The following is a 23,470-nucleotide window of genomic DNA, read 5'->3' as shown; positions in this document are numbered from 1 at the left end:
CACCCCGCGCCGGTGCTACTCAGGCAGCTTACCTGGTCGCGTAGTCGCCGTAGTGGTGAGACTGCCCGGTCCAGCCTCGCATTGTTACCTAGGTTGTTGTCCCGGCAGCTGAACCTATGGAGATCTCCTGTATCCAGGGCACGCCCACCGCCCACACCGAGAAGTGTGACTCTCGTACCGGTCTAAGGGATTCACCGTAAGTGTTCGATGCACACATGTGAGGGGGCAGGCGCCCTGGCGGCTGCACTCATAATGCTTGCTGAACGAACGCTACACACAGCGTTTTAATCTCAGGCTCAAAGCTTATGGCGTAGCGGCACAGAGCCGCGCTTGTGTGCGAGATCTCTCGCCCTAAAGAGTCTTCAGATTTTTCCATCCCTCGGTCACTTGTTCCTGGATCATCTGAAGCAGTGAAGTCCCTGCTTGTTTCTTGACATCTTCAGCCACCGACCGGCCGATATCTTCCGCCTCTTCCAGCGTGCGGACACCAGCCACTGTTCTCTCTTGCTTGAATAGCTGCTTTCCATCCGGCGTCGCCAAGACTCCGCGAAACTGCAACTCCGTCGTCACCGAAAAACAGTCTGGGTGTCCGCCCCACCCATGCTCAACGTCCTTTTCTGCCCCCGCGGTTTCGCTTTCCCGTCGGCGCTCTTCTGACTTTTCGCCTTCGCCTCCCAAGCCTCCTCTCCCTACGGCGTCTCTCGCGAGGCTGCGCCACTGCGCCGTTCCGGCGATCGGCGTTCTGCAGCTTCCGTCGAGCGCCCGCAAAAACGCTCTTTCACATGCGGCTTGCCCTAACGCAGAAGCTGAATTCAAGCGTTGGAGAAGCTCGTGGACGTGCCTATCTGCTGTGCGGTACTGAACGCCAATGATGCCTTGACAGACTGCAGGGCAGAAAGCCTCTACGGGAAGCAACGCCGCTTCCATGCGAGCGGCATCTTGATCTCGTGAGGAGCTGCTGTCCGATGGTAAAGCCAACGCTCTAGAGCCGAAAGAAGAGGAAGACTGACAGAGGGCAGCCGATGGGAGCAGAGAGGAGAGAAGATTGAGACGGTTAAGGCCAGCTGCTGCGAGGAGCGTCGCATCGAGCGCACCTTCTGAGATTCGCTTCATGCGAGTCTGCACGTTTCCTCTCAGTCCGACCAAGTTGAAGATAGAGGAAGGCAGCGACGCTGACAAAAGTGCCTGGCGCCTGAGTGAACACGTCCCGATTGTGATGCACTTCTCGGCGTTTTCTCCGATGAGGCAATCTGGAAGCACCGATAGCAGAGAGCAGGGCGATAGTCTAGACTGCTGCTGAGAGCGCGCTGACTGGTTGCCCCCTTGGCCGGCGACACGGGGGTCGTCTGTCGGCGCGGAACTGTCTCCCAGATCTCGCTGGCTGCCTTGACTCTGCGCGCCGCTGCCCGTGTCGCCTTTCCGGCAGTAGAGCAGGACGTCTCTGGGGTCCTCGCGCGGCAAGAAGGCGCCGATTTCGGTTCCCAGCGGGAGCTCAGTTGGAACGTCCTTCATCGAGTGAACCACGAAATCCACGCTTCCGTCGAGCAGCGCCAAATCCAGTTCCTTTGTAAACAGGCCCTTCCCGCCGACCTCCCCTAGAGGCAAGTGCAGCGTCCGGTCGCCTGTCGTCTGCAGCGGGCGAACCAGAAGCTCTCCATAGTTGAGTCGGGTGTCGGCGAGGACGCTTGCGGCGAAGTTCGCCGGCAACGTCGCACCACAGGAGGCCGGAAGCGACCCCTCTCGCGCCGCCGAGGTGGACGAAGCGGAGGCGAGGATGTCCTGCACGATCTGGTGCGCCTGCGGAAAGATGTCCGGCAGCTTTAGCGCAAGCTTGTAGACCACCTGCCGCGCCTGCGCCAAAGCGAGAGGCGACGCGCGCGTGCCCACCTTGAGCACAGGCGACGGGACAGATGCGCTTCTCGCGGAGTGTAACTTGCGTCCGCGAGGTCTCATCCGCGTCGCGACCGGAGACACGAAGGCTGCAACGACCGCAGAAGCGCCGGGCTGCTGCAAGGGACCCCCTTCCCTTCGCTCTGTGAGGCGCGCGAAACGCAGCGCATGCGGCACTCGAGAGAGACGAGACGACGACGAGACGAGTGGATTTCGCCGCGAAACGCCAGACGCGAGAGACCCGAGGGGCGACGCATCAGCTGCCGCATCTGCCCACGAAGACGCGGACGCGTCGGCCGTACGGAGGCGCTTCCCATTTGAAGCCGGTACGGCCCCGCGGGTAGGAAAGAGGCGCACATGAGACACGTGAGCTTCAGCAGGAAAAGAAGAGAAGAGAGACGCGCGACCGCTCGACTGCGACCCGAGCGCCGCAGGCGCGATCTGCCCCTGGCTGGACATCGGAGAGCCACGCCTGGCTTCCGCCATGCGCATGCCGCCTCGGCCGTCTGCCCACGCGACGCAGACGGCAAATGCTGTCAGCAACACGTGAAGAGGGCGTGCCCGCCGCAGACCGCGGTGTCTCTCTCGTCTCGACTGAAGCCGCGGCGTCTCAGGGCCGCCGCGGGCGCGCCGGGATCCCCACACAGCGCGGCGTGACCGCAGCGACGCACAAGCTTGCAAGGAAGCGGCACGACAAACGGACGCGAAGCAAGAAGCCCGAGAATGACCGCCAAGCTCTGTAGAGCCTGTGTTCGCCAGGGCCGGGAGACGGCCGGGTGGGGATGAGCGCAGACTTAGGCTGGGGGTAGACACCGATTGAGAGGAAGACGGTGCGGAAGGAGACGAGGAGAGGCGAGCATACGACTTCGGGAGCGACCGTGGCATACGAACCGAACCTGCACTGGAAAAAAATGAACTACGAGGATCGCGTCGGGGTTTTGCCGACGGCAAAGGGGCCACGAACGAACTGCCCCACGCGTGCGCTGGGTTATGCTCGCAACCCCAGACCTGCGGGAATGAAGAGCGCCAAACGCCTTCCTCCATTGGTCGCCGAGAAACTGGGAAAACGGGAAGTGCGCGGTGGGCACGAGCTCAACGACTGAACACGGAGCTTCTCGACGTGCCGCGTAGCTGTCGCTGTTGGGATGTAAAGAAACTCTCGAGAGAAAGAGACAAAACTGGCGCTCCGCTCCAAAGCCGGAAACCGCCTTGCTTTAGACTGCCCGCAGACACTGTACGCACAGGAAGACGACACATGGCTACTCATTAGCCGTTGCAGTCCGACAGATTTTTCTGCCTTGCGACCGCGCGAGTCTGCCGGTCGCCTAGAACAGGCGAAATACTCTTGGGATGAAGGTGCAAGTGGGAACTGACAGCCCTTGCTGTGAAGACGATGGCCACCTAGCCACGTGAGAGCCAGCCTACGCGGACGCAGGCCAACGGAAGACTTTTTCTGTAGATCCTCTCTCCCTGTTCTGTCACAGTGTGACCGACGAGTTGCACGCATGGAGGCACGCATGAAAGAGAAAAGTGGATGGAGAGCGCTAGCGAGCACTGGGACCCGCAGAGACAGCAGGGCACCTACTCGCACGACAGGACGCGAAGACACGAGACCCACGACGCGTGTGCGCACACACGAGTCGTGTGTACTGCGCTGAGGCAATGGGCCAGATAAGAGAGCAAAAGCAACAGAGACAACACAGAGCTGGTGTGGTGAGACAAGGAAACACGGCCTCAGACGCTGTAAAGACGTGGTGTGAAGGAAGCCTTGTACCTGTAGTTCCGAGGCACTTTGCCCAACCCACACAGAAGACCGAACTGGTAGCTGTATGTACATGGGAGGCACCCCAGAGCCCACAAGGACAGTCTGACCCTGATGCTCACATATATGCCAGTCTTGTGGATATTAATGTCTTGCAGTCGGGCTGGTGCGCCATACTTCGCCAAATCTGAGAAACACTGTGTCTTCTCGCCGTCCCTCCCGCTGCACGTGTGCATGCATGCATGCAGAATTTTCCGTGTTCGCGTGACTTGCGTTCCGCCCCGGATATACTAATTCCGGTTTTCCCCCCAACCTGGTGTGTATCTAAATTTCGGACAGTCGCCGCGTTGACAACTTTTTTCTTCTTTCTCGCAGCTGTTGGCTGGGGGGAAGGCACATGTCTCTTCAATTTTCCAACGGGGAATTAGTATATCTCTCGCTCATCGAGGCCCACTGCGTTTGCATATGGCATCAACCGGTCACGTCACGATTTTTATGGTATCCACAAAGCGGCAGTGATTATCCGCACCGAACTGTCTCTGGTCGTGTTCCATGGAGTCGAAGACGCCTTCAATCGCGCAGCCTCGCCCCCTACCCGTGAAACGCAGAAAAGCTCAAAGTTCTTCCGATAGCTTAGGCTCGCGCCCCCGGTTGACCGGCACAGCCTGTTCTGGGTCGCTTTCTTCACAGTCGTCTTCGCTCCCAACCGTCACTTCGTCTTCTCTCACCGTCCTGCCTCTGTCAAGCTGGCCTTTCGTTTCTTTGTCTGAAGCGGCTTCGTCAGCGTCGGCTCCTTTACCCCCGTCGGTTTCCTCGTTGTCGGCGGATGCACACCTTTCCGCTTCGCTGCCTTCGGGTGTCTCCCCCAGGCAACCGCCTTCAGCGTCCTATTCCTGTCGCCTGTGTTACGCGTGCCTGCGGGCCAGCCTCCGCAGGCGTCTGGAGGCTGCGGGCTGGCTTGTCGACTCCGGACTCAAGTTCGGCGTCGATTTCATCCTTTACTCTCGCTCGAAAGACCACAGTCACGCTGAGTAAGTCCACAGACGAAGAGACGCGAAACGAGCGAGAGCTGGAGAAACTTTAGATGTGGTTTCTGCGCGCTGCGGCGTGCGCCGTATCTCTACCGTGTTCATCTATAGCCGCTGCACTCACATCCCTTGCTGTATGTGCTTTTGATTTGGCTCTGGAAATGCACTTTGCCGGCACCGCTTGTGTCTGTTTCTCTGCAGCCTTGGCGTGCTTCTTATCCCCTACGAACAAGCGACTCATCTGGCAGCGTCCTCACTCGCCGGCGCCTCCGTCTCTTCGCCGTCATCTGCAGCCGCTTCATCGTGGTTTATCGCGGGCCAAGAGGCTTCCGCTGTTCTGTGCCGCGTCACGTGGCGGGACGTCGTCGCAGCTGCGCGTCTGTGCTTGTCAGTGTCCAAGCGTCTGTTGCTGGCAGTCCCCTTCATCCCGGCGACCCGCGCCCGCACTGCGAACGACGCCGCGAACCTTTCCTTGTGCAAACAAAGCGAGGGCCCCGCACAGACCAGGACGAGTTCCAACGACACTCTGGGGGAGCCCGGCGAGTCCGTGTTTCTTTACGCCTCGTCTCGCGACTCGTCTCATATTTCTAAACCACCCTCTTGGCTCTCCGCTGCGTGCCCAGACTCGGCGCGTACGGCTGCGGCTCCCGCCGTCTCCTCGGAGTCAAGACTCGAGCCTTCGTCTGCCAGCGCGTCGGCTGGAGCGTGTCCCTCCTCGGCGAGGGCGCCTGGAGGCGAAGAACAGTGCGCCTGTCGCTCGTCTGCGCGTGAGGCAGACCGCAAGAAGCGAGCAACACACGAGACCTCGCAACTGAGCCTCGAAGCAGAGAGCGAGACAGACGCAGGAGAAGCACGAAGGGAAGGAGACACAACTAAGGCAGGACTCCAAGAGGGCATAGAGACGCGCCAGGGCGGAGTGCCGTCCCACAGAAGCACGGACGAAGAGAATCGGGTACGCTGTGGAGAGGAGGGTCTGTCGGGCGACGTCTGGGGGCTGAGCAGGCGAGACCAAGAGTCGCCTGTCAGATTCCTTTTAGTGGAAGTTCACCGGTGGTCGCCTCGCCTAGTACTGCAGCGCCAGCGAGAGGGGAGTGAAAGAAGTCGGCGATCTTGACAGGTGCAGTCTCTGCGGCGGACTTCTTTCTTTGCCTTTCCCTTCCTACTTCTCTCGACATCGTCCACCGCCCGCACGCGTGGCGGTTCGAATCCAGGGGCGCAGCTCGCCGACCTCGCGTGTGTGTCTCGTTTGTCTGTGTCGTCACCGCTGCATGTCTCCGTGGGAGCGTCTCGTCAGCTCTAGATATGGTCGCCGTTTCTGTCGCGCATATCGATTCCATCATTTCGGTTTATGGTTCGCGGCTCCTGTGTTTAGTTTGCTTCCCATTCGGTCTGACAGCCCCGGGGGTGGGTACCGCATCGTCGTAGGAACGTTTCTGGATGTGGAGTCACTGCCTTTCCGCCCTCAAGATGTCGGGCTCGAAGAATTTGATTCAGCGCCGCGCGTACCGCGAGCGCACGCAGGACCTCCGTCGTGCGCAGAAGTACCCTTTTTTGGAGAAGAAAAAGGACTGGAATCTTCGAGCGATGCGCCACAAGACGCAGCAGCAGCTGGTCGCGCACCTTGCGGAGAAGGCGCGCACAAGGAACGAAGAGGAGTTCTCATTCCGCATGCTCAAGGCGAAGCAGGTGGGCGGCGGCGTGGATAAACTCAAGACGCAGACTGCAGGAAAAACGTTTCTACTGACGCCTGAGCAGGCTGCGTTCTCTAAATCTAGCCAAGAAATCGTCTCTCGCAAAGGCCGCGAGAAGGTCACGCAGCGGCGGAAAGCCAGGAAGCAGAGAGAGGAGGAAGGACGTCGCCACGACCAGAAGCTGGTCGGCTTGAAGCAGCAAATGCTTCGCAAGCGAATTGAAAAAAAACATCATCCAGGGTGCGCTGCTTGCGTTTGGAGACCCCCAGAACGGCACGAGCGTCGCCCTCGACGATGGCGCCGAGGACGATTTAGACGGCGACCACCACCGGAAGCCCAACGGAGAGGATAGTCGAGACGAAGGGGAAGAAAGTGGTGGGCAAAGTGAAAGCTGCGACGTGTCGAGCGAGGAGGAAAGCGGCGACGGTGAAGACGAAGAGGCAGCAGAGTGTCGGTGGTTAAGTCGAGCCCGGAGTCGTCAACTGAGCGACGATGCGGCTTCTCTCGCATACGAGGAGCCACATTCCATGGACGGGTTGTCTGATCTCTCAGGCCCAGCATACTCAGAAGACGAGGCAGCCGCACGCAGGCACCTTACGCCCAAACAGAAGGGAGCCAAGCGAGTGCAGACGTGGCTAGACGACCTTGAACAGGACACCCAGCACGCGAAGCGCCTCGCGAAACTCGCAGCCAAGTTGCAGTTGAAGAACGATTTGGCGGGAAAGGGGCGGAGGAAGCTTGTGCGGGAAGGAAGCGGAAATGTGTTGCCTGTGTATAAGTGGTCGGCCGAGAGGAAGAAGTAGCCACATAACGTACAGAAGTCATGCAGTGCCGCGGGGTCTGTCTGTATAAAGAGTTTCGTTCAACATGCCGTCTCTGTCAATCTCTGTCTATATTGTCATTGGGGGTACCTGCGTGTGGGAGGTCGCTCGTGTTTGCACTGCTTTTGTCTGCCTGTCTTTTGTTCATTTTTTTTTTCTGCATCCTTCTGCATCACCTTGCTGGTACCAGTGCATCGGTGGGGCGTTGTTGCACGGACGCCTGGAAGGCTTGAGCGCGGGTAACCGCCGGTGGCATCCCATCCTCAGAAGATAATGCTTGCTTATGGCATAAACTGAGTTCTGAGAAGCGGAGCTTGCCTCGATATTCACGAGGCTACCCCCCACAACGACTTAGCCACTTCTGGAGGACGACCGTATTTGACAGCAACATGTCACGCAGGCCAATCTTCGCGTTTGACTCGCATGCCTGCAGACGCAATTGGGATGTGCGCCCTCGCCTATGGGCTCTCTTTTGGCGTTCTAGTGAGTAGCGCGTTGTCGCGGCTGGCGTTTGTGGTCCCAGGCGCCTCGAGGATCCTGGTGAACCGGTTTCTACAAAGGAAGAAACTGGCGCGTCGAATACAGTTCTGAACTCCGACCCCGTGTCTGCGACACACAAAGGCGGGATCGGAGCTGACCCCAGGCGGGCCCCAGGGCATAGCAGATCGTCCACTGCTACCTGCTTGCAGGAGGTTCCGCCATGGTTTTTTCCAGCGCGTCTACAACGGTTTTCAACTCAACGGGCTTTTCCGTATATGGCATGCGGTCCAGACAAAGTTCTCCGCTGATCTCAGAAGCGAAGGCACCATAAAAGGGCGAGCCGCCACAGTACGGGGTAACTAAGCGGCTGTCGGGACAAGCGTTTAGCTGCGTCGTTTCTTCCCGTCATCTATCCACCGACCGCCGCCTTCTGCATGCGTGATCACGTGTGCGGCCAATCCCCTCCTGGGTTGGCTTCGATTTGATGGGTTCTGCGGCGGAGACGAACTGTAGAGCTCTTCCCCGAGGACGCTGCTAGAGAAACACTGTCGACGCGTCGGCTGGTTCTTCCAAGACGCGTATCGAATTCATGCTATACCGCTTTGCATCCTTCCTACAGGTTGCATCAAACAGCGGATGATTCGCCCTACCTCCACAGGTAGTGACAAGGACCCTGTGGCTGCCCTCAGGTGGAAGAGCCGCCTCACTACGTGGTAATTCTGCACTACCCCGGTGGGTGGCGCAGTACGACAGTAAACGACAGTATGCCAGAAGACTGGTGCTTTCGCTCCGTGCGTATACACGTGAACCGAGAGCACAGTCACATTCGGGACCGACAGGCGAGCGGGCGATGGCACTGCACATAACTGGGTAATCGATTAGCTCCACTACGGCCCCTCTCGGTTACCGCTTCGGCAATTCAGCCAGAGGGACACGGCACCCAGGTTTAACTGCTTGGTGAATCCCCGCAGGGTGGTGCAGCATCAAGAGAGAGATTCCCTTCGGTTGAGGCGAGCTCTGCATAACGCCACAGAGCATCGCGAAGGCGCCGTTTCTTCAAAGGCAAATGAGAGGACGGAAGCGGTTCAAACAGACTTGTAGGGACGGCCGGGTTCAGCGATAACGGAACTGTCAGCTGGTTCAACCCGTCAGCCACTTGCACGACTCGAGACTCCGCGTGCTGAGAAGAGCAGCTGCGAGTGGGTGCAGGTGCCGAGCAGGCAGACTGCGGGCAAGTGATAGCTGTTGGGAGAACGCCTGTGAGGGCGCGCGGTTTTTCAAGCGGACTCGGCAGAGGCATTGTCGAGGCAGACTGCAATGCGTCACTTTGTTGCAAATCGGCCACGACTGCAGACGTGACCTGGGGCCGCTCGCACTGTATTTGCAAAGAGGACTCGATTGGGAACGCGCCATCCTGTTGCGGCACATGAGGAAGCGTAGACTTTGAGATCTTCTCGACCGGACAGCAGTCATCCTGACCTTGAGTGTGGATAGTGACTCCCCTCGGAGGCGGCAGGTTCATGTCTCCCTCTTTTTGCCTTCTATTTGGCATGTGTTCATTGCCGTGAGATTGCCTTTTTGCAGCAGCCTTTGTTTCAGATCCCTTGGTCTGGCTTTTGCGTCCTTCACGTTCCACTAACGGGTGGCTCTCGTTCTGACGTTCTCTTCGTGCGACTGTTTTCGCCGGAAGCGTCTCCGTCACGCATTCGCCTTTTCGATTCTGCGGTTGAGAGCTTCTGGGTGACTGACTCGCCTTACGGGTGCCTTCGCGCCCCTCCACAGCCGGCCACCCTTGGAGGCGCAAATCAAGCGCGTTTACCGGAGCCATCCACAGGGACGATGTTGCAGGCGGGCTCGACTGGTCTTCGCTAGGGCTCTCAGTTACAGCTGTTGGAAGTGGGGGGGCTCCTCCGCAGGCAGCGGCACGGCGGCGGAGGCCTGAGGAACGCACAGCGGGATACCCCACAAAATGCTCCCTTACATTGCTCGCCGGTCCCGGCAACCCCTGTTGGACGGAACATTTTTCTGCATGCAAATGACACCCGACGTCAGGGACGCTCTTGGCTGCAGCAGCGACCTAGAAGTTAGCCTTCCGTCGGAAAATCTAACTAGGCTCAGCCACCCGAATGCTCCGTCACATTCCGGCTTAGAAAGCCATAGCCGTGCCATTTTGGACACCATGTGAGCTAGCAACCAACTGAGATGCCGCCCAGCGTGCCGCGAGAGAGTTCCTGCACCAAACGACTCACTTGGAACTGAAGGATCACTTGACGCTGGCGCTGCATCGCTAGACGACGTAGATGTTAGGGCAAGAAACTCCTGCTCCAGTTTTGAAGCTTGCGCTTCAAGTTGTTGGGCTTTTTTCAGTCTTATTTTCACGAACTTTCTATAGTCTCTTCTAGATCTGCGATTCCAGTCGTACAACGTACTTGAAGTCGGATTTGGGTCCGCGTCGCGCACCATGCGATCTGCTGTATTCTGCGCCGCGAAATATTCTATACCGTGGTCCCAAACAGACCGCAGCCTTTCGGCTTCCTTCCGTAGATAGGTGATGGCCAGCTCTGCAAATGTTTCCTGTCCGGTGGTGGACGTAGTCGATATTCCTGGTGCAATCGAGGCAGACAGGCGGACACAGTATTACCAAACGACATCACCACACGAAGATACAGGATTCATACTACTGGACCATTGGTGGTTTGAGTGCAATAGGTTTGGCAAATTATTATGCCACCCATTGTTTGTCCGGAAGGAGCATTCGCGCAGTGACGTCATGCCGCCAACCATTACACCCTCTGAAAAGAGAACACTACCGTCTCTCCCACGCTGTTTCATAATCCGCCCGCATAACTGGAGCGTTGTTCCCTTCAGTAAAGCGGTCTCAGCGCCCGCACCACAGGACAGAACGAGACAAATTGTGTGGGATATTGTGGGCTTAGCGCCCTCACCCGGTAGAGTGGAGTAATGCTCGCCGTCGGGTGTCTCCTCCAAGCTCGATAATAATAAACCAGCTTTCAGCGCCTTTGCCTCCAATTCATCAGCTTGAGCACGCAGTTCCGAGACTCTTTGCAAACGCATTGGCGAAATGTAGGAATACATCCTTCGTGCTTTCACAGCCCAACTGTGCACCAGGGATGGATGTGGACTTAAATTCCTCTCCCGCAGCATGCGCACTGCAATGTTTCGGGATATGAAATGCACCCTGTCGCTCCATGACTCCTGCATATAACTAGCCTCTCTTCTCATCTTTTCGATCGCTAGCTGTATGTACGACGTCTCCCTGCCGTTTGGCAGTGTGATACGTCTGGCCAGCAGCGAGCCGGGCGATAGTTGATCATATCTGGGGTCACCTGGCTCCTCTGCCGTATTTCGCTCGTTCTCCGAACGAGACACCGTTAGCGTTGCGCTGGTGGGAGTGCGCCTTGTGGTCTTAATGGCTCCCTCCGTGTCCTCTGGAAAACAGCTCAACACAAAAGAGAGATTTGTTCAGAGATACACAGTACTCACTCACAGAACGAGATAGATGGCGCTTGCGGTTGGGAGACAGAGGATACTACTACTTCACATGGTGATTAAGCACGCATCTGGCATCTGTGTCGAGTGGGGCAGACGCAGTGGACGCGAGCGCGCCAGTCAATCTGACTGGTTATGCCAGTGGTTCAGAGGCACCACTCCCTCATGGTGGCACCCGTGCTTGGTTCTCTGTAGGGTACACTCACTCGGCGAACCATCAACGCTGTGGTGCCTCTTGCGCCGCGCAACAACTCCCGCCTCTTCAGACACGCCTTGATCGGGTCCTTCGTCGGCTGGCGAAATGAGAGAAAGCAGCCGGACGCCTGCTGCTATTCTGCCTTCAACATTCGCAATGGTAATTTTCGATCTTGCCCTCTCTCGGGAATATGTGGCTCTGGCTTGATGGCGCCACATAGTTAGTTGCCGATGACTGGGATTCAGACACATTCGGTTTTTCAGACGCTCCGCAACAAACAGAGAAACGAAGCCGTCTTCTGAATCCCATTTCTGCTTTAATGCAGTTGCCTGTCTCTTTGATTTATCGAGCGCGAGCTGCAGGCATTTACGCTGACCAGCTGCGGTAAACAGATTGTAGCCTTCGGCGCCTACCCCACACCGACAGCACACGCAGCAAAGGGGAACGCCTCTGTCATAGCCTCAATCTCTCTTTCAGCAGTTGGCATCAACGTCCGCCGAACAGGTCAGGGACGCACGTGCTGCCGCTCTCAACGCAGTAGCAGAGTTCCACTCTTCGTCGTGCAACAAGGGGCAAGAATCACGCGACACGCGTGTTGTCACTGAGAGACAAATACAACTGTGTGATCTCACATGCGCCAGCCGCTCCTCGCTTGGAGAGTGTGCCTTTCGTACTTGCCGTATTTGTGCCTGGAGCATCAAAATGCCTCTGGTTACATCCGGGTGTCATAGGGCTAGTTTCCTCAGATATAGTGAATGGCACTCCAGCTGCAAGGAGACGTTGTTCGATTTCTTCAGCCTGCTTCATTGACCTCGTGGCCTGTATCAATCGAGTGAGTGAATACTGGGCATGCCTTCGTCTGCTCTCCTTGTCCCATTTCTCCAGCTGACTCCTTGTCGGCGGTTCTTTCTGGGCCAGCATCCGCCGCCCGATGGCGGACTGAACGTAGCGTTCCCGGCTTTCCCACTGCCTGTGTATTTCTTGTGCCCAGTCCCTCAATGTCTCGATTGCAAGCTGCCCATAAGTAACAGGGCCGCGGCCAGGCACCTCAGTGAATTGTGCAACTCCACACTCCGCTGCGGCGGCGCCGGTCCGTGGTGGCTCCTGCCACCGCATCGCCCGCTCGCTGCCTACGCGCGACTGAGGGCCTGAATAAAGGAGGGCATACATCACAGCTCTTCGCGCTTCGGTGCAGTCATACAGTGGACCTACCTGCTGGACTCATATCATAATACCATGCCTGCACCACGCAGGAAGCTTTCGTCTACTGTTCCACGTTGACTCTGGGGTGTTGCTACCTGGAGGAGCCTCGAGCCCGACGTTGTAATGCACAGTACGAATCGCTGCGGTCTAATACGCGGGTATCACTATCTCATGAGAAACACGCAGCTGTAGCAGAGTGATGGAGAAGCTCTGTAGAGCAGCGCATGAGCGTTGCGCACTGAACTGGCTTGGCGCGATTTCTTAAATATGGTTGCACTTCTGCACACCTCTGGGGGCTGCCCTGGACACATGCGAGTCGTCAACGGTGTCGATCTGAAATGAAGCGAGGCCAGCGCATGCCGGTATCTGCTGCTGTTCGCGTCTCGTCAGACCGCCGCGGACTCCAGCCTTGCCTCTTGTCTGGCTGTCCGATGTCACTGCCTGGATGCCAGGCGCATCTGCCGCCAGAACAGCACGAAATAAGCCCGCGGTGCCCAGGTACAAGGATACGCAGGGGGATAGCAATGTCAGCTGTAAACATTGTTTCAAAGAGTTTTGTGAATAGCTGGGATTCCAAACGGATGAGCAGATGACGCAGGCGAGTGCCGCAACGCCGGTCCCCCACAAACGCGCCCTCCACATCCCCAAATAGTTCTGCGACCCATGTAACATCACATAAACTGAGTAGGCACCCAGAGAATGGCGACCTGCCACCATCCGCACAGGGCAAGCGGAACCCGTGGGCACTGCCGGAGACACGGCGAGAAACTGGTCTCTTTCAAGTCCTGTGACAGGTCCCCGATTAGTGACAGCCCTCGAATCTGCTGTTCGTGTTTTTTAAGACGCGGAAAGTGATCAAGGGAGCGTCCGAAGACATCTTGCCAGAAGTGCGAAAAATTTGCATGCCAGCCGTGTGGCAGCAAGAGAACACAGGCCAGACACCCGCTAGTTTTGGGAGCGCCACATGAGCGAAGAACACGGGCGAAAAGATGGCCAGCAAGCATGAAAGATGACCGAATTCGGCGGGGACCGTAGGCAGCTCTGCAGTCTCACTGGCAGCAGGGGGCAGACGCAGGGTCGCGCGTCGGCCACCGAACATCAAGCTTGCGACTAGTCCAGCCAGCACTATCTTTCCCTATGGGGGCGAGCGGTAGAGAGAGTGGCGTCTGCTGGTTTCTTCCGTACACCAATGAAAGCAACGGTATGATACCTGTCCGCACCATACCCGTTGCTGCACGCACACAGCTTCTAGCCAGTGGTAATTGTGGGAGGCCATCGTGCGCTTCCCACTGAGGGCGGCTGCAATCTTGCCCGCCCCACGACGTAAGGTCTTCGCGGGCAGCGTTCCATCAGTTAATGGACTAGGCGGCATGACGCGTCATCCTAGAATCACCACTCCACCGCGCGCAGAGCGGATACGCCAGACTGCGTCGCGAGCCAAAGCTCTGCCATGTGCTGTTCCAGGCCTGGGGTGATCTGTGGCCTGCACACAACGATACGGAGCGCAACCAAACTTGGTAAGAAACCATACCGACCGCTGATTCGATACACGATTGTTCTGCTGCCTGTGCAGCTGTTTCAACAAGGACGCCGTATCTCTGCCTTTGACCACGGGTTCCAGGTGCCCTATGAGGATCTGGGGAGGCCGTCAGCCACCGGGTGCCTAGTTAGTTTATCTGGTGTTAGAGAGGTCACAGAACCACTGTTACATGTGGCGGCCGCGTTTGTTGGGAACTGTCAGGCGCTCTCGGAGCATACGAGGGCAACTGCGGGTACCGTCACACTATGATCGTAAGTGTGTCGACTGTTTTAGGCTGTTGGCTGGGCGCAGGGTTCACGACCGAATATGCGTCGTGGTGACCCGTCAACAAGCTCACCGTGTGGATGAATCGCATCCAAAATCCAGCTCAGGCTTAACCAGGGGCGGAGAGGCCCTCCTCATACGAGCATGGCCACATCTCCGAATGGCGATCCCCGCTCGGTAACGCGGGGGTGACTCATGCTTCCATACAAATGCGACGCGTGTTCCTACATTCACAAGCCCAGACGAATCAGACCATGTGCACGCTGAACACTGAGGCAGACAGTCTGGTGTACGATGTCCAGCTGTGGAAGGAGTGCTCGGCGCCCACACGCTGCATGATGTAAACTCAGCGGCGCTGCGTGTGGGTTGGCGGGCCGCGGCCGCAGCGCACATGCATGTGAAGCCTGACATCAGAGTGCGCAAGACTGTGGGTGCGCAGATGAGCTCACATGGATGATTCGCTATTTCACAGGTGCCGAACCATGCGATCCGGCAGTTGTCTTCACAGGCACAAATATCAGCGAGCGGTAGCGACAGGAGCGCCAATTAGTGACGAACGCTGCGGTTTTCTGTTTGAGCGTTCGTGCCCAGAGACTGCACGGCTGTGGGCCATGTCGCAACATGCGTTGCGGACGCCGTGACACGATCTGCTGAGGGACTAGCTAAAGCGGTTGTCGCACTACTACTGCGGAGAGAAGTGGGGCCGTTCCGCGGCACGACCGCTGGAGCAGGTAGCGGTCCTGCGAGAAGGGCAAATAGCGGCAGAACGCGCTTTGTCTAGGGGCGGTATGTACTGGCTATGAATCCGCCGCAGGTGTGTCGTCTGCACTGTAGAGGTCCGGTTCCGGTCCTGACGGCTCGTTAGGAAACCAGCGTTTCTTTATCGGAAAGGAAAGTTACGGAAAACGCCTGCACAATGCTCCCTGCCGTCATTCGTCGCATACATGAAGCCCTCTCTCTTGGATTCCGGACCACATTCGATTGTGGTCGGCCCTGGCCCCTTCGCGTGGTTCCTCGGCCGGTAGAGGCTGGTGAACCAGTATAGCGGCACAGTCAGATCAGCAGCAGCGATGTGTACATCAGTACGCCTTTGCCCCTTCACCGGATGGAAATAAGTGCACTGCTTTGTCAAGTTGGCTCCCAGCTGGCACGCACGAAACAAACGTTCCAGTTGAACCGACTGCCAGAATCCCCCCTTCACATCTTTGTCTCCGGCACTATACCACCTGCTTACATACGTGCCACTCTAATCCGTTACTCACGACCACAGAGGGCGCAGTGATTCGTACGGCGCGGTTGATGTTTCACGGCTACATATCAAGTAGCGTCTCTCTTGCATGCGGCTGCGAAAGGGGCTCACGGTGTGCCGGCAGACGAGGCTCACCCACAATGGCACGCTGATCGGCGACGGGTGCACCCTGACGTCGGGACGACCCTACAGCTGCTGCGAGGTCTTTCTGCAGTTCGTTCGCTGCATCGTCTAGTACACTTCCTTTGCCAGCCTGACGGCTGACACGTTCCTGAAGTTGCACACCGCCCTATGCCGACAGCACCGCAGCGTTGCAGGTGGTGGATTTGGTTCTCCATTGGTCTCCATACGCTCCGCCAGGCGCTGGTTAACGAATGCGTCTGCCCCTTGGCCATATATCCTCCGGGTGTCCTCTGCCTCTGGCCGCAAACTCCTAATAGAGACGGCAGCGAAGGTCTCGTTGCCAGCAGCAGACGCCGACGCCTTCGATGCCTCTGAGGACAAAGCGCTCCCAGGCATACGGCATGCGTGACGGCCTCCAGATCTTCGTGCGGTTTGCCATCCAGTGCATGCGAATGGCGTGCCTCACATCGGGCTAATCCTTGCCACCAGCCCCCGATCAACAGGCGCGGGGGCCGACATGCTGGGGCGGCCCACATGACGTACAGGAACAAAAACGGGTAGAGGCGACGATCCACAGCCGAAGGTGAGAGTGACGCACAACGTGGTAGAGTGGTCGCTCCGTACAGTCACGCAGGTACATGTCGCCCAACGGATACCGTTGTGAGTATCGGCAATCGTTATGGCGAGCGGCTGCGCAGGAGTCTGATCAAGTGTTAGCGGTGTCTCATTCGGAGGCGGAATCAACTAAGGACGGTACGGCGCGATCCGCGTCAGCGTTGTTTTGGTTCTGAGTTTGAGGGGGGGATGACGGCCTCTGCCATCTGCGCAGCTAGCATGTCGGCTCGGGCGGCCAGTTCGGCAGCCGCTGTCGATCGTAGAGGCCAAAGGTTTTCATACTGAACCTGTGCCCTCCGGATCCACTAGCGTATACGCGGAGCATCAGGCGCTCGCTGCCTTTGGCGTAGCATTTGCTCGGCTATGTTTCTGACCACATACACTTCTCTGTCGCTCTACGTCTCTTGCATTCGTCGAGCTCTGCTGAGTTGCTCAAGAGCGCGGTGAGCGAAACTAACCGTACTGCGGGAGGAGGGCCGAACGCGCGCCGCAAGCTGTGTTCCCCGTGCTGGCTCTGCACAGGTCTGTGCGCAGGACAGATTCTATCCTGCTGTATTGCTCCTCTCGTGTTCCACAGAGGCGTGCCAGTGACCTTCCGGTTGTAACACAAGCTAGCGCTCATCGGCGTCGAGCACGGCGTGTGAGGTGTCGGCTCCGCCTTCCTCTACCCTTGGTGTAGTTGCATAGACAGCGTCTGGGTCCAGGAACCGCACTCCGACCGCTTCAAGCCGTTGTTTGATCTCGCCAGCTCGCTGCAGCATCTTCCTAGAGGCATGACGGCGGGCTGTGCCTCGTCATCGATATATAGTTTCAGCTGTTGCTCTCCACCTCTTCAGGAGCTCGGGCGGCGGACGCTTGTTCCGGATTGCTATCTGCTGGCCAATTTTTCCTCCTACGTACCGCGGCTCGCTCTCCCATTCTTCAAGCATAGCTCGTGCACCACGCATCACCCAACCAACGGCCACTTAGCCGTACGTCATGGGGGAACCCCCAGGTATTTGAAAGGTGCTGACGAGTCCGTATTTTCCGGGTGCTGAGCACGAGAAGGCACGACCCGTTGGTGACCTGCCACGTCTTTTGGTTCCGGACGATGCGCCATCTGCAGGGTGCAGAACAGCAGTCACCATGCAGGCACTCACGCGAACGAACTACGTACGTTGCGGTGTTGAGATTCATCCGCTGCCCTGGCATGCTTCCCGCCTAGTTCTCAGGACTTTGTGGCTTCAGATGGTGGCCATGTATCCTGTGTTCGTCCAGCCAGCCTGCTTATGCGCCTGAGGGTGATATAGGCTCTCTGCAGCGTGCGGTGCAGCGGATACTCAGATGTGGGTGCGGAGGAGCTGTGCTTACTGCCAAGGGTTGGCGCAGCCACGGGCGCTGTCGGTCGAGTTTCCTGTTCCGATAGGTGCCCTGGAAAAACGGGAAACGCTCCAGAGGCCGTGCTTAGAGAGGCGGCAGGAGCAGCTGCTGGCTCTTGTGCCAGGGGCATAGGTGTCTGCCCGCCTCCGGGAGGATCGACGCACTTGTGGGAGCCGTCCGATGCCCCATTGCCCGACACGTCAGCAGCCAGTGTAGCGTGCAACGAGTCTTCGACAATGGTATACGGATAAGAACGTGCACATGATGCTAAGTTGTGGATGAGCCTTTGGATGGTAGGGGAATGGAGCGACCGGATCAACAAGGGCCGCCAGGCCTGTTCGTCAAGTATCCAGTCGTCTCGTATCTAAGTGCGTGATTAACACCTGAAATTCCGCACGCACTGCGTGGCACTCCACGACAAACGGCATTTGCACCGGGTATGGGGCACCAGGATCCCTTAGCAATGCCCGAGACAAGCGATGATACTTCTGCCTAGCGGCACGACAGACCCACAAAAGCAGGCCTCCTTTTCTCAAACTCGTGGCGTCTGTACACGAACAAGGGAGTGACGAGGATCCCTGCTCATGGCAGTGAACCACGAAGGATGAGTAATGCGGCATCTAGGAACTGGGAGAGGCGGAAACTGTCCCTGATCAATTGCTAAGGAAGACTAACGAGGTCGACAAACTTGAAAATCGCGTAGCGCGTCTGTCGTGAGCCTTGTGAAGCACCGCCGCGCAGCTGTCAGTCACAGTTGAACTGCGATTCGCTCCCCCTCCTCATAACAATTTTTGTCTCCCTCACAAGGCACACCAACGCACCCGGGCTTACAGCGCGTCGCGACCTGTTGCACACGCAGGGTGATTGAGGTGATTCGCTGTCTAGCAGGCGGTTCGTGTTCCCAGTGTATCGGAGATAGTGTGTTCATGCCCTCGACATCCGCATCTGCTCGACCCATAGACTGTTTCCCCACATGCGCGTGCGCGTGTGAGGATCACAACTCCCACGAGCTTGTGGAGCGTGAGAGAGCGGTAAACAACGTGATAGTCGTGCGGCACGAATGGAACGATGAAGTGGATCACGCCACATGCCACCGACTCGCCTCAGCGGCGAGTCATACCACAGGACTGGACAACCACCGCTCGCTAACCCGCCGGTCCACGCGCTCTCAGGTGTGGCTCTACAAATATCATCCAGGCATAGGGACCTATCCACAGGAGATGATTCTAGATATGCCTCCTGGAGAACACAGCGGAGAGACTGGTTCCATTGTTAACGAAGCCCTGCTCGTCCTGTAAACCGATCCCTATGTGGGATGGCCATATCCACTACCTGCGCAGGTGCTGAAGAATGGTCCAGTGTAATCCACGCTCATTGAGCCATGTAAGGCGTACACGCAGACTCATAGTCCGCCTGCTACTGACGAGTCGTCCAGTCCTACAACCGAAAGTATATAGTGATGTGTGCTGTGCGCCGCCATCTACGCTGCTTTTCCGGTTTGTCGCCGGCTAGCTCATTTCGCTAGACTTGACTGAAGTTCGCCGTTTGCAATGGATTGGGTTTTGCCGCAAAAAAAACCGCTGGGCTGCAACGTCCGACATAGTCCAGCCCGACCATCTGGCTCAGTACACTGGGGCCTCTCTTCTTGGTGCATACCAAGTAGTCCAGATCCCGTGTTGTCTAACTCGCAATGTCTGAGTGCCAGACTCAGTCTGTGCAGCCGGCTACGAGCCATAGCACCCTGCTGACAGCGCGGCATCCCGGCGGATCGGCATCGCCTGTCTAGCTAGCTCACGAGTGGGGCACGAGACTTTGTTATCATACGGGATGAGCACGTCTGTCAGAGGCGATGCCCCTCGGCTGAGCGGGCCTGACTCATGCCTCCTTGCAAACGGGATGCGTGTGACTCGAGTTGCTAGCTCAGATGAATCCGACCATCTGCGCGGCTGAACACTGAGGCAGACCATGTGGTATTGAACGACTGCGCGGTGCCGACACAGTTCTTGCTGTAACCGCAGGACTTTTGTCTGTGCCCTGACGGCCAACGGCTAAAGCGACCACGCATGGGGATCTTCTAACCAGTCTTCGTACAGAAATCGTTGAGAGTTCGGGTGAAGTCGCACTGACGAATTTACGGCTACACACATGCCGAACCAACTATGTGCGCAAGTGTGCTCATGCGCACAAGCGTCGGAGATCGGCAGTGGAGGGGCGCCGTCTAGGGACGACTCCTGCAGACTTCCGCTTCAGAGTCCTGTTCCCAGCGGCGCTAGGTGGAAATGTTACATGTTATCTAATGGTAACATGGGGCTGCTGCAGAGCGGAATAGGGTTATCACGGCTCTTGGTCGCTTCAGGGCTGGAAACGCCTCACAGGCAACAGACTCCCCATTGAGGCAGGATCCGAGACTGTCGTAAAGCAGGCGGACAAGGCCATCCCCGAGGTGAGGTTCGACGACTGCGGAGGCCTGGTTGATGTGTCGATGAGCAGCCAAAGGTGACATGTTACTCTATCTTGTCATCAGATGTGTCACCAGGGACCTGGCGTCTCTTCAGGGGCAACGCGGACGGCGGAAAACGCGAGCATCATCTCCCCGGCAGGTGACCAACAAGGAACGGGGGCTCAAGGCGTCAACAACAATCTAGGGGCGTGCGACGAGTGATGGGTCGGCTGTGGGTACGTCGATGCTGGCGCAGGAAGGTCAGGCCGGGTGGACTCTGGAGGGCTGTCCGTTGCCGCGGTCGATTCACCGCTCACCAGCTGTGGTTCTTTCGTCGGCGCGGGACCGGCCTGGAAGGCGGGGCCGGGAGAGGTGACTGGTGGGCGTGCGGCAGCGATGTCGTCACGCAAGGGCGGGCTTGGTCACGTGGATACTCCCGGCTGTTCGGATGTAGCGTTCCGTGTGTCGTAGATCAAGACAGATTCTTGGTTGACATCCCAGGAGTGAATAACCCCGTAGATTCGGCGCCTCATTCGCATGCGCATAGCGCTTGTTGGAGAAACCTAAAGCCAATGCAGCACCTGCGCATCTGCCATGCTCTTCGGAGTCTTCCGTGGCTTCTGAGTATCAGCTGTAGTTGGAGTGACTTTCAAGGATTCGAGGAGTGCCGTCGGCGGTGGGAACGGGAACATACTAAATCGAACGCCGCGAGTGGGAACTGCTACTGTACTGAAAAATTCATGATTTTGCTCAGGCACACCAAAAGATGGTGCGGGTTTTTGCGAAACACGAGCGGCCATGTACGCATGTTCAGTCTCCACCACCACCATTTAACTTCCTGTCTGCCGGACCCGCACAGCACCTTCGCCCTGCGCCTCTGCCCGCGCTGCGCAGTCTAACGCTGCATAGCAATACATACCCTGTTGTTGCCACCAAGGCCGACAGTGTATGTGCTATTATATGTCTTACCACGCAGGCACATTTTGGTCCTCACACAGCTGCAGGCCTCCGGGCGTTTGTGTTGCACGGGCACGCAGGATAGCCTTTCCCCGACTCTGTCGCGCCCCGCCCCCCTGCCTGCGTTCACGTAATGCCTGTGTCGTCGCTGTGGCCAGCTCATTCTCCAGTTTCGTGGGTTCGGCGTCTGGAGCATTTGCCTTTCAGAGCCGAGAGGCGCCAGCTTCTGAATGTGTCAGGGGGTGGGTTTGGTTGTCCGTCGGGTAGCATGTGTTCCGCGACTTCCTGGTTTGTAAATGCTTCCGCGCCTCTTCTGTAGACATCCCGGATTTCTGCGCCTTTCCGTCTCAAGTTTTGGATGGTCTGCCGCGAAGGTGTCACTGTCAATGTCTGTTGACAAAGTGGATAGCAGCATTGAGACAGGACATCTCCATACAGATCGAGTCGGCCTTCGCCGTCATGCAGTGCATGCCGCTTCCTTCCAAACCGGTTCTAAGAGTGGAATCCTCATCGTCGTCGTTAGAAGGTGGATGGGCACTTCCCTGACCCACACGCGTGTATCGTCAGTTGGGGCGAGCACTGTGTGGCCAATGCCTGGCTGAATGCGTTCTCCAGCCCTGCTTAAAACGAAGTAGTTCTTAGCACGAGGCCCCGCGGGCGTCCCGAGTGACCCATTCAACTGGCAACAGACGTGGATCGTCTAGCAAGCTGCTTCCGCTGCGAAGCAAACAGGTGATTGAGGACGCAAATACCCACCAGCCGTCTGTGCAAATGCGCGTGACGTGGCCTACACTTTGCCGCAGAGGGTTTCTTTGAAGCTATTGCAGATTAGCGAGATGCATCAATGCGTTGACACGTCACCTGATTGGTATGATATATTGTCTGGGTTAGATGCCTCTTCAGGCGGTCGCAAACGGCCGGCATCTCGCATCTCCGCTGCCAGCCTGTCGGCCTGGGCGTTCAACTCTGCCGCCTCCCTCTCTCTAACTCGCGAGTAGTACGCATATTGTGTCCCTGCCCTGCGCATCCAACGCTTGAGCGTCATATTATCAGGTTTCTACAGTTTCGCTCTCCTCATTCCGTCTGCAACTTTCCGAGCTAAAAAGGTTTTTCTCTCCACGCCTGCTCAAGGCGACGGGCTTCACGCCTCAGCTGGTCAATAGCGAGGTGAGCGTACGCTGTTTGCTCGCCTGTGGAGCTCTCAATATACGCAGGCAGCACAGTTCCCTGAAGCCCGCTTTGTCTGTGTGACGGAGGCGGCACCGTGTTGTCCACTCCCTCCACTCCCTCAGCCGCCGCGACGGCCTTGCGAAGGCGCCCTCTCTTCCTGCCAGAGGAGAGCCTAACTGGCTTGGAGCCTGCGACAGTATAACCTGCCCATCGATGGGGAACAGAGGAGTGGACCTTTCGCTATCCCCAGGCGCCCCACCATGATCCCACCCATCACCTTTGCTGACCCAATCTCGTAATGGGCATACATTACACATCTATTCTGCATCCACGTTTGAGTCATCGCGGCCATAATTCAGTGCGCATGCGGCGTCACCATGTACACCCTTACGGCGCTGGACTGACGCCTTGAGGCATCACATGTTTCGTTTGCTGGCGCGTGGATCAGAAACGGATATCGGTCCACATTCCAGTAATCCGGCGTGTTGCAACCGGAGCCTCTCCCACCGTGCCTGCCTCTCCGGGGTTATCCTCGAGACGAGCCCACTCCTTCAGGAGTGGATCAGCGGCAGCAGCGTTTGCCTCAAGCTCCTTCGCACGCACAAACCGCCGGCCCTTCTGGTAGAAGAACTTTGCTCTTGCCTGCACTGCCATACGAGCATCTGGTGCTCGGTCACTCCTTGCTGTTCCCGTCGAGCCAAGTTCCCAGCAATCCAGATACGGATGAACCAGTTCTAATCCCATTTGCGTCTGAGAGTTGCATCTTCACTTTTGAACTTTGCAACGCCGAGCAACACGCACTGCCTCTTAACAGATGCACTGGACCAGCTGCCGGCACTGGCACCTGCGTCTGGAGACCTCCACACAATACCGAGATAACCGAAGAGGCCGCAGAAGTAACAGATTCCCGCCCGCGCCAGCTGCATTCGCGCGCCACCGCGCGAACGTGCATGCCACGTAGCCCCGCAGGCGCAACAAGTTCGCCGTATTGCCACGTCGTCCGACCGACTTCGTTCCCTCGCGGAACAGCGCTGATGGGAGATCGCGCACGCGGCACCGCATGCGCTGTACTTGCGCCGCCGGGCGCCTGCGGGGGAACTTCGGCGACGTCAGCTCTCACGAGGTGTCGCGCAGAGTTCCTACACAGTATCGCGGCGCTTTTCCATGCCCGT

At 57.6% G+C, this 23,470-nt stretch overlaps 4 protein-coding genes across 4 annotated transcripts; 1 reads left to right on the top strand and 3 right to left on the bottom strand.

Moving 5' to 3' along the window:
- Nucleotides 1–351: 351 nt before the first annotated feature.
- BESB_037610 (uncharacterized protein) lies at nucleotides 352–2,775 on the bottom strand (the record flags this gene model as incomplete). Its single annotated transcript, XM_029362347.1, has 1 exon — nucleotides 352–2,775. One exon carries the CDS (start codon nucleotides 2,773–2,775, stop codon nucleotides 352–354), a length of 2,424 nt encoding a protein of 807 aa, XP_029221312.1.
- A 1,429-nt stretch (nucleotides 2,776–4,204) lies between these two features.
- On the top strand, nucleotides 4,205–7,174 carry BESB_037600 (uncharacterized protein; the record flags this gene model as incomplete). Its single annotated transcript, XM_029362346.1, has 4 exons — nucleotides 4,205–4,683; nucleotides 4,882–5,632; nucleotides 6,148–6,366; nucleotides 6,611–7,174. The coding sequence occupies 4 exons, from the start codon at nucleotides 4,205–4,207 to the stop codon at nucleotides 7,172–7,174; spliced, it is 2,013 nt and encodes a 670-aa protein (XP_029221311.1).
- Nucleotides 7,175–8,618: 1,444 nt separating this feature from the next.
- BESB_037590 (uncharacterized protein) lies at nucleotides 8,619–13,953 on the bottom strand (the record flags this gene model as incomplete). Its single annotated transcript, XM_029362345.1, has 8 exons — nucleotides 8,619–9,610; nucleotides 9,922–10,275; nucleotides 10,618–10,842; nucleotides 11,020–11,121; nucleotides 11,389–11,787; nucleotides 12,011–12,526; nucleotides 12,869–13,112; nucleotides 13,807–13,953. The coding sequence occupies 8 exons, from the start codon at nucleotides 13,951–13,953 to the stop codon at nucleotides 8,619–8,621; spliced, it is 2,979 nt and encodes a 992-aa protein (XP_029221310.1).
- An 8,789-nt stretch (nucleotides 13,954–22,742) lies between these two features.
- On the bottom strand, nucleotides 22,743–23,042 carry BESB_037580 (uncharacterized protein; the record flags this gene model as incomplete). Its single annotated transcript, XM_029362344.1, has 1 exon — nucleotides 22,743–23,042. The coding sequence occupies one exon, from the start codon at nucleotides 23,040–23,042 to the stop codon at nucleotides 22,743–22,745; it is 300 nt and encodes a 99-aa protein (XP_029221309.1).
- Nucleotides 23,043–23,470: the final 428 nt, after the last annotated feature.

The sequence above is a fragment of the Besnoitia besnoiti genome, chromosome II, assembly GCF_002563875.1.
Source record: "Besnoitia besnoiti strain Bb-Ger1 chromosome II, whole genome shotgun sequence".
Lineage (NCBI taxonomy): Eukaryota > Apicomplexa > Conoidasida > Eucoccidiorida > Sarcocystidae > Besnoitia > Besnoitia besnoiti.
Note: the sequence above shows the minus strand (reverse complement) of the source record. Positions and strands in the feature narration are given on the sequence as shown.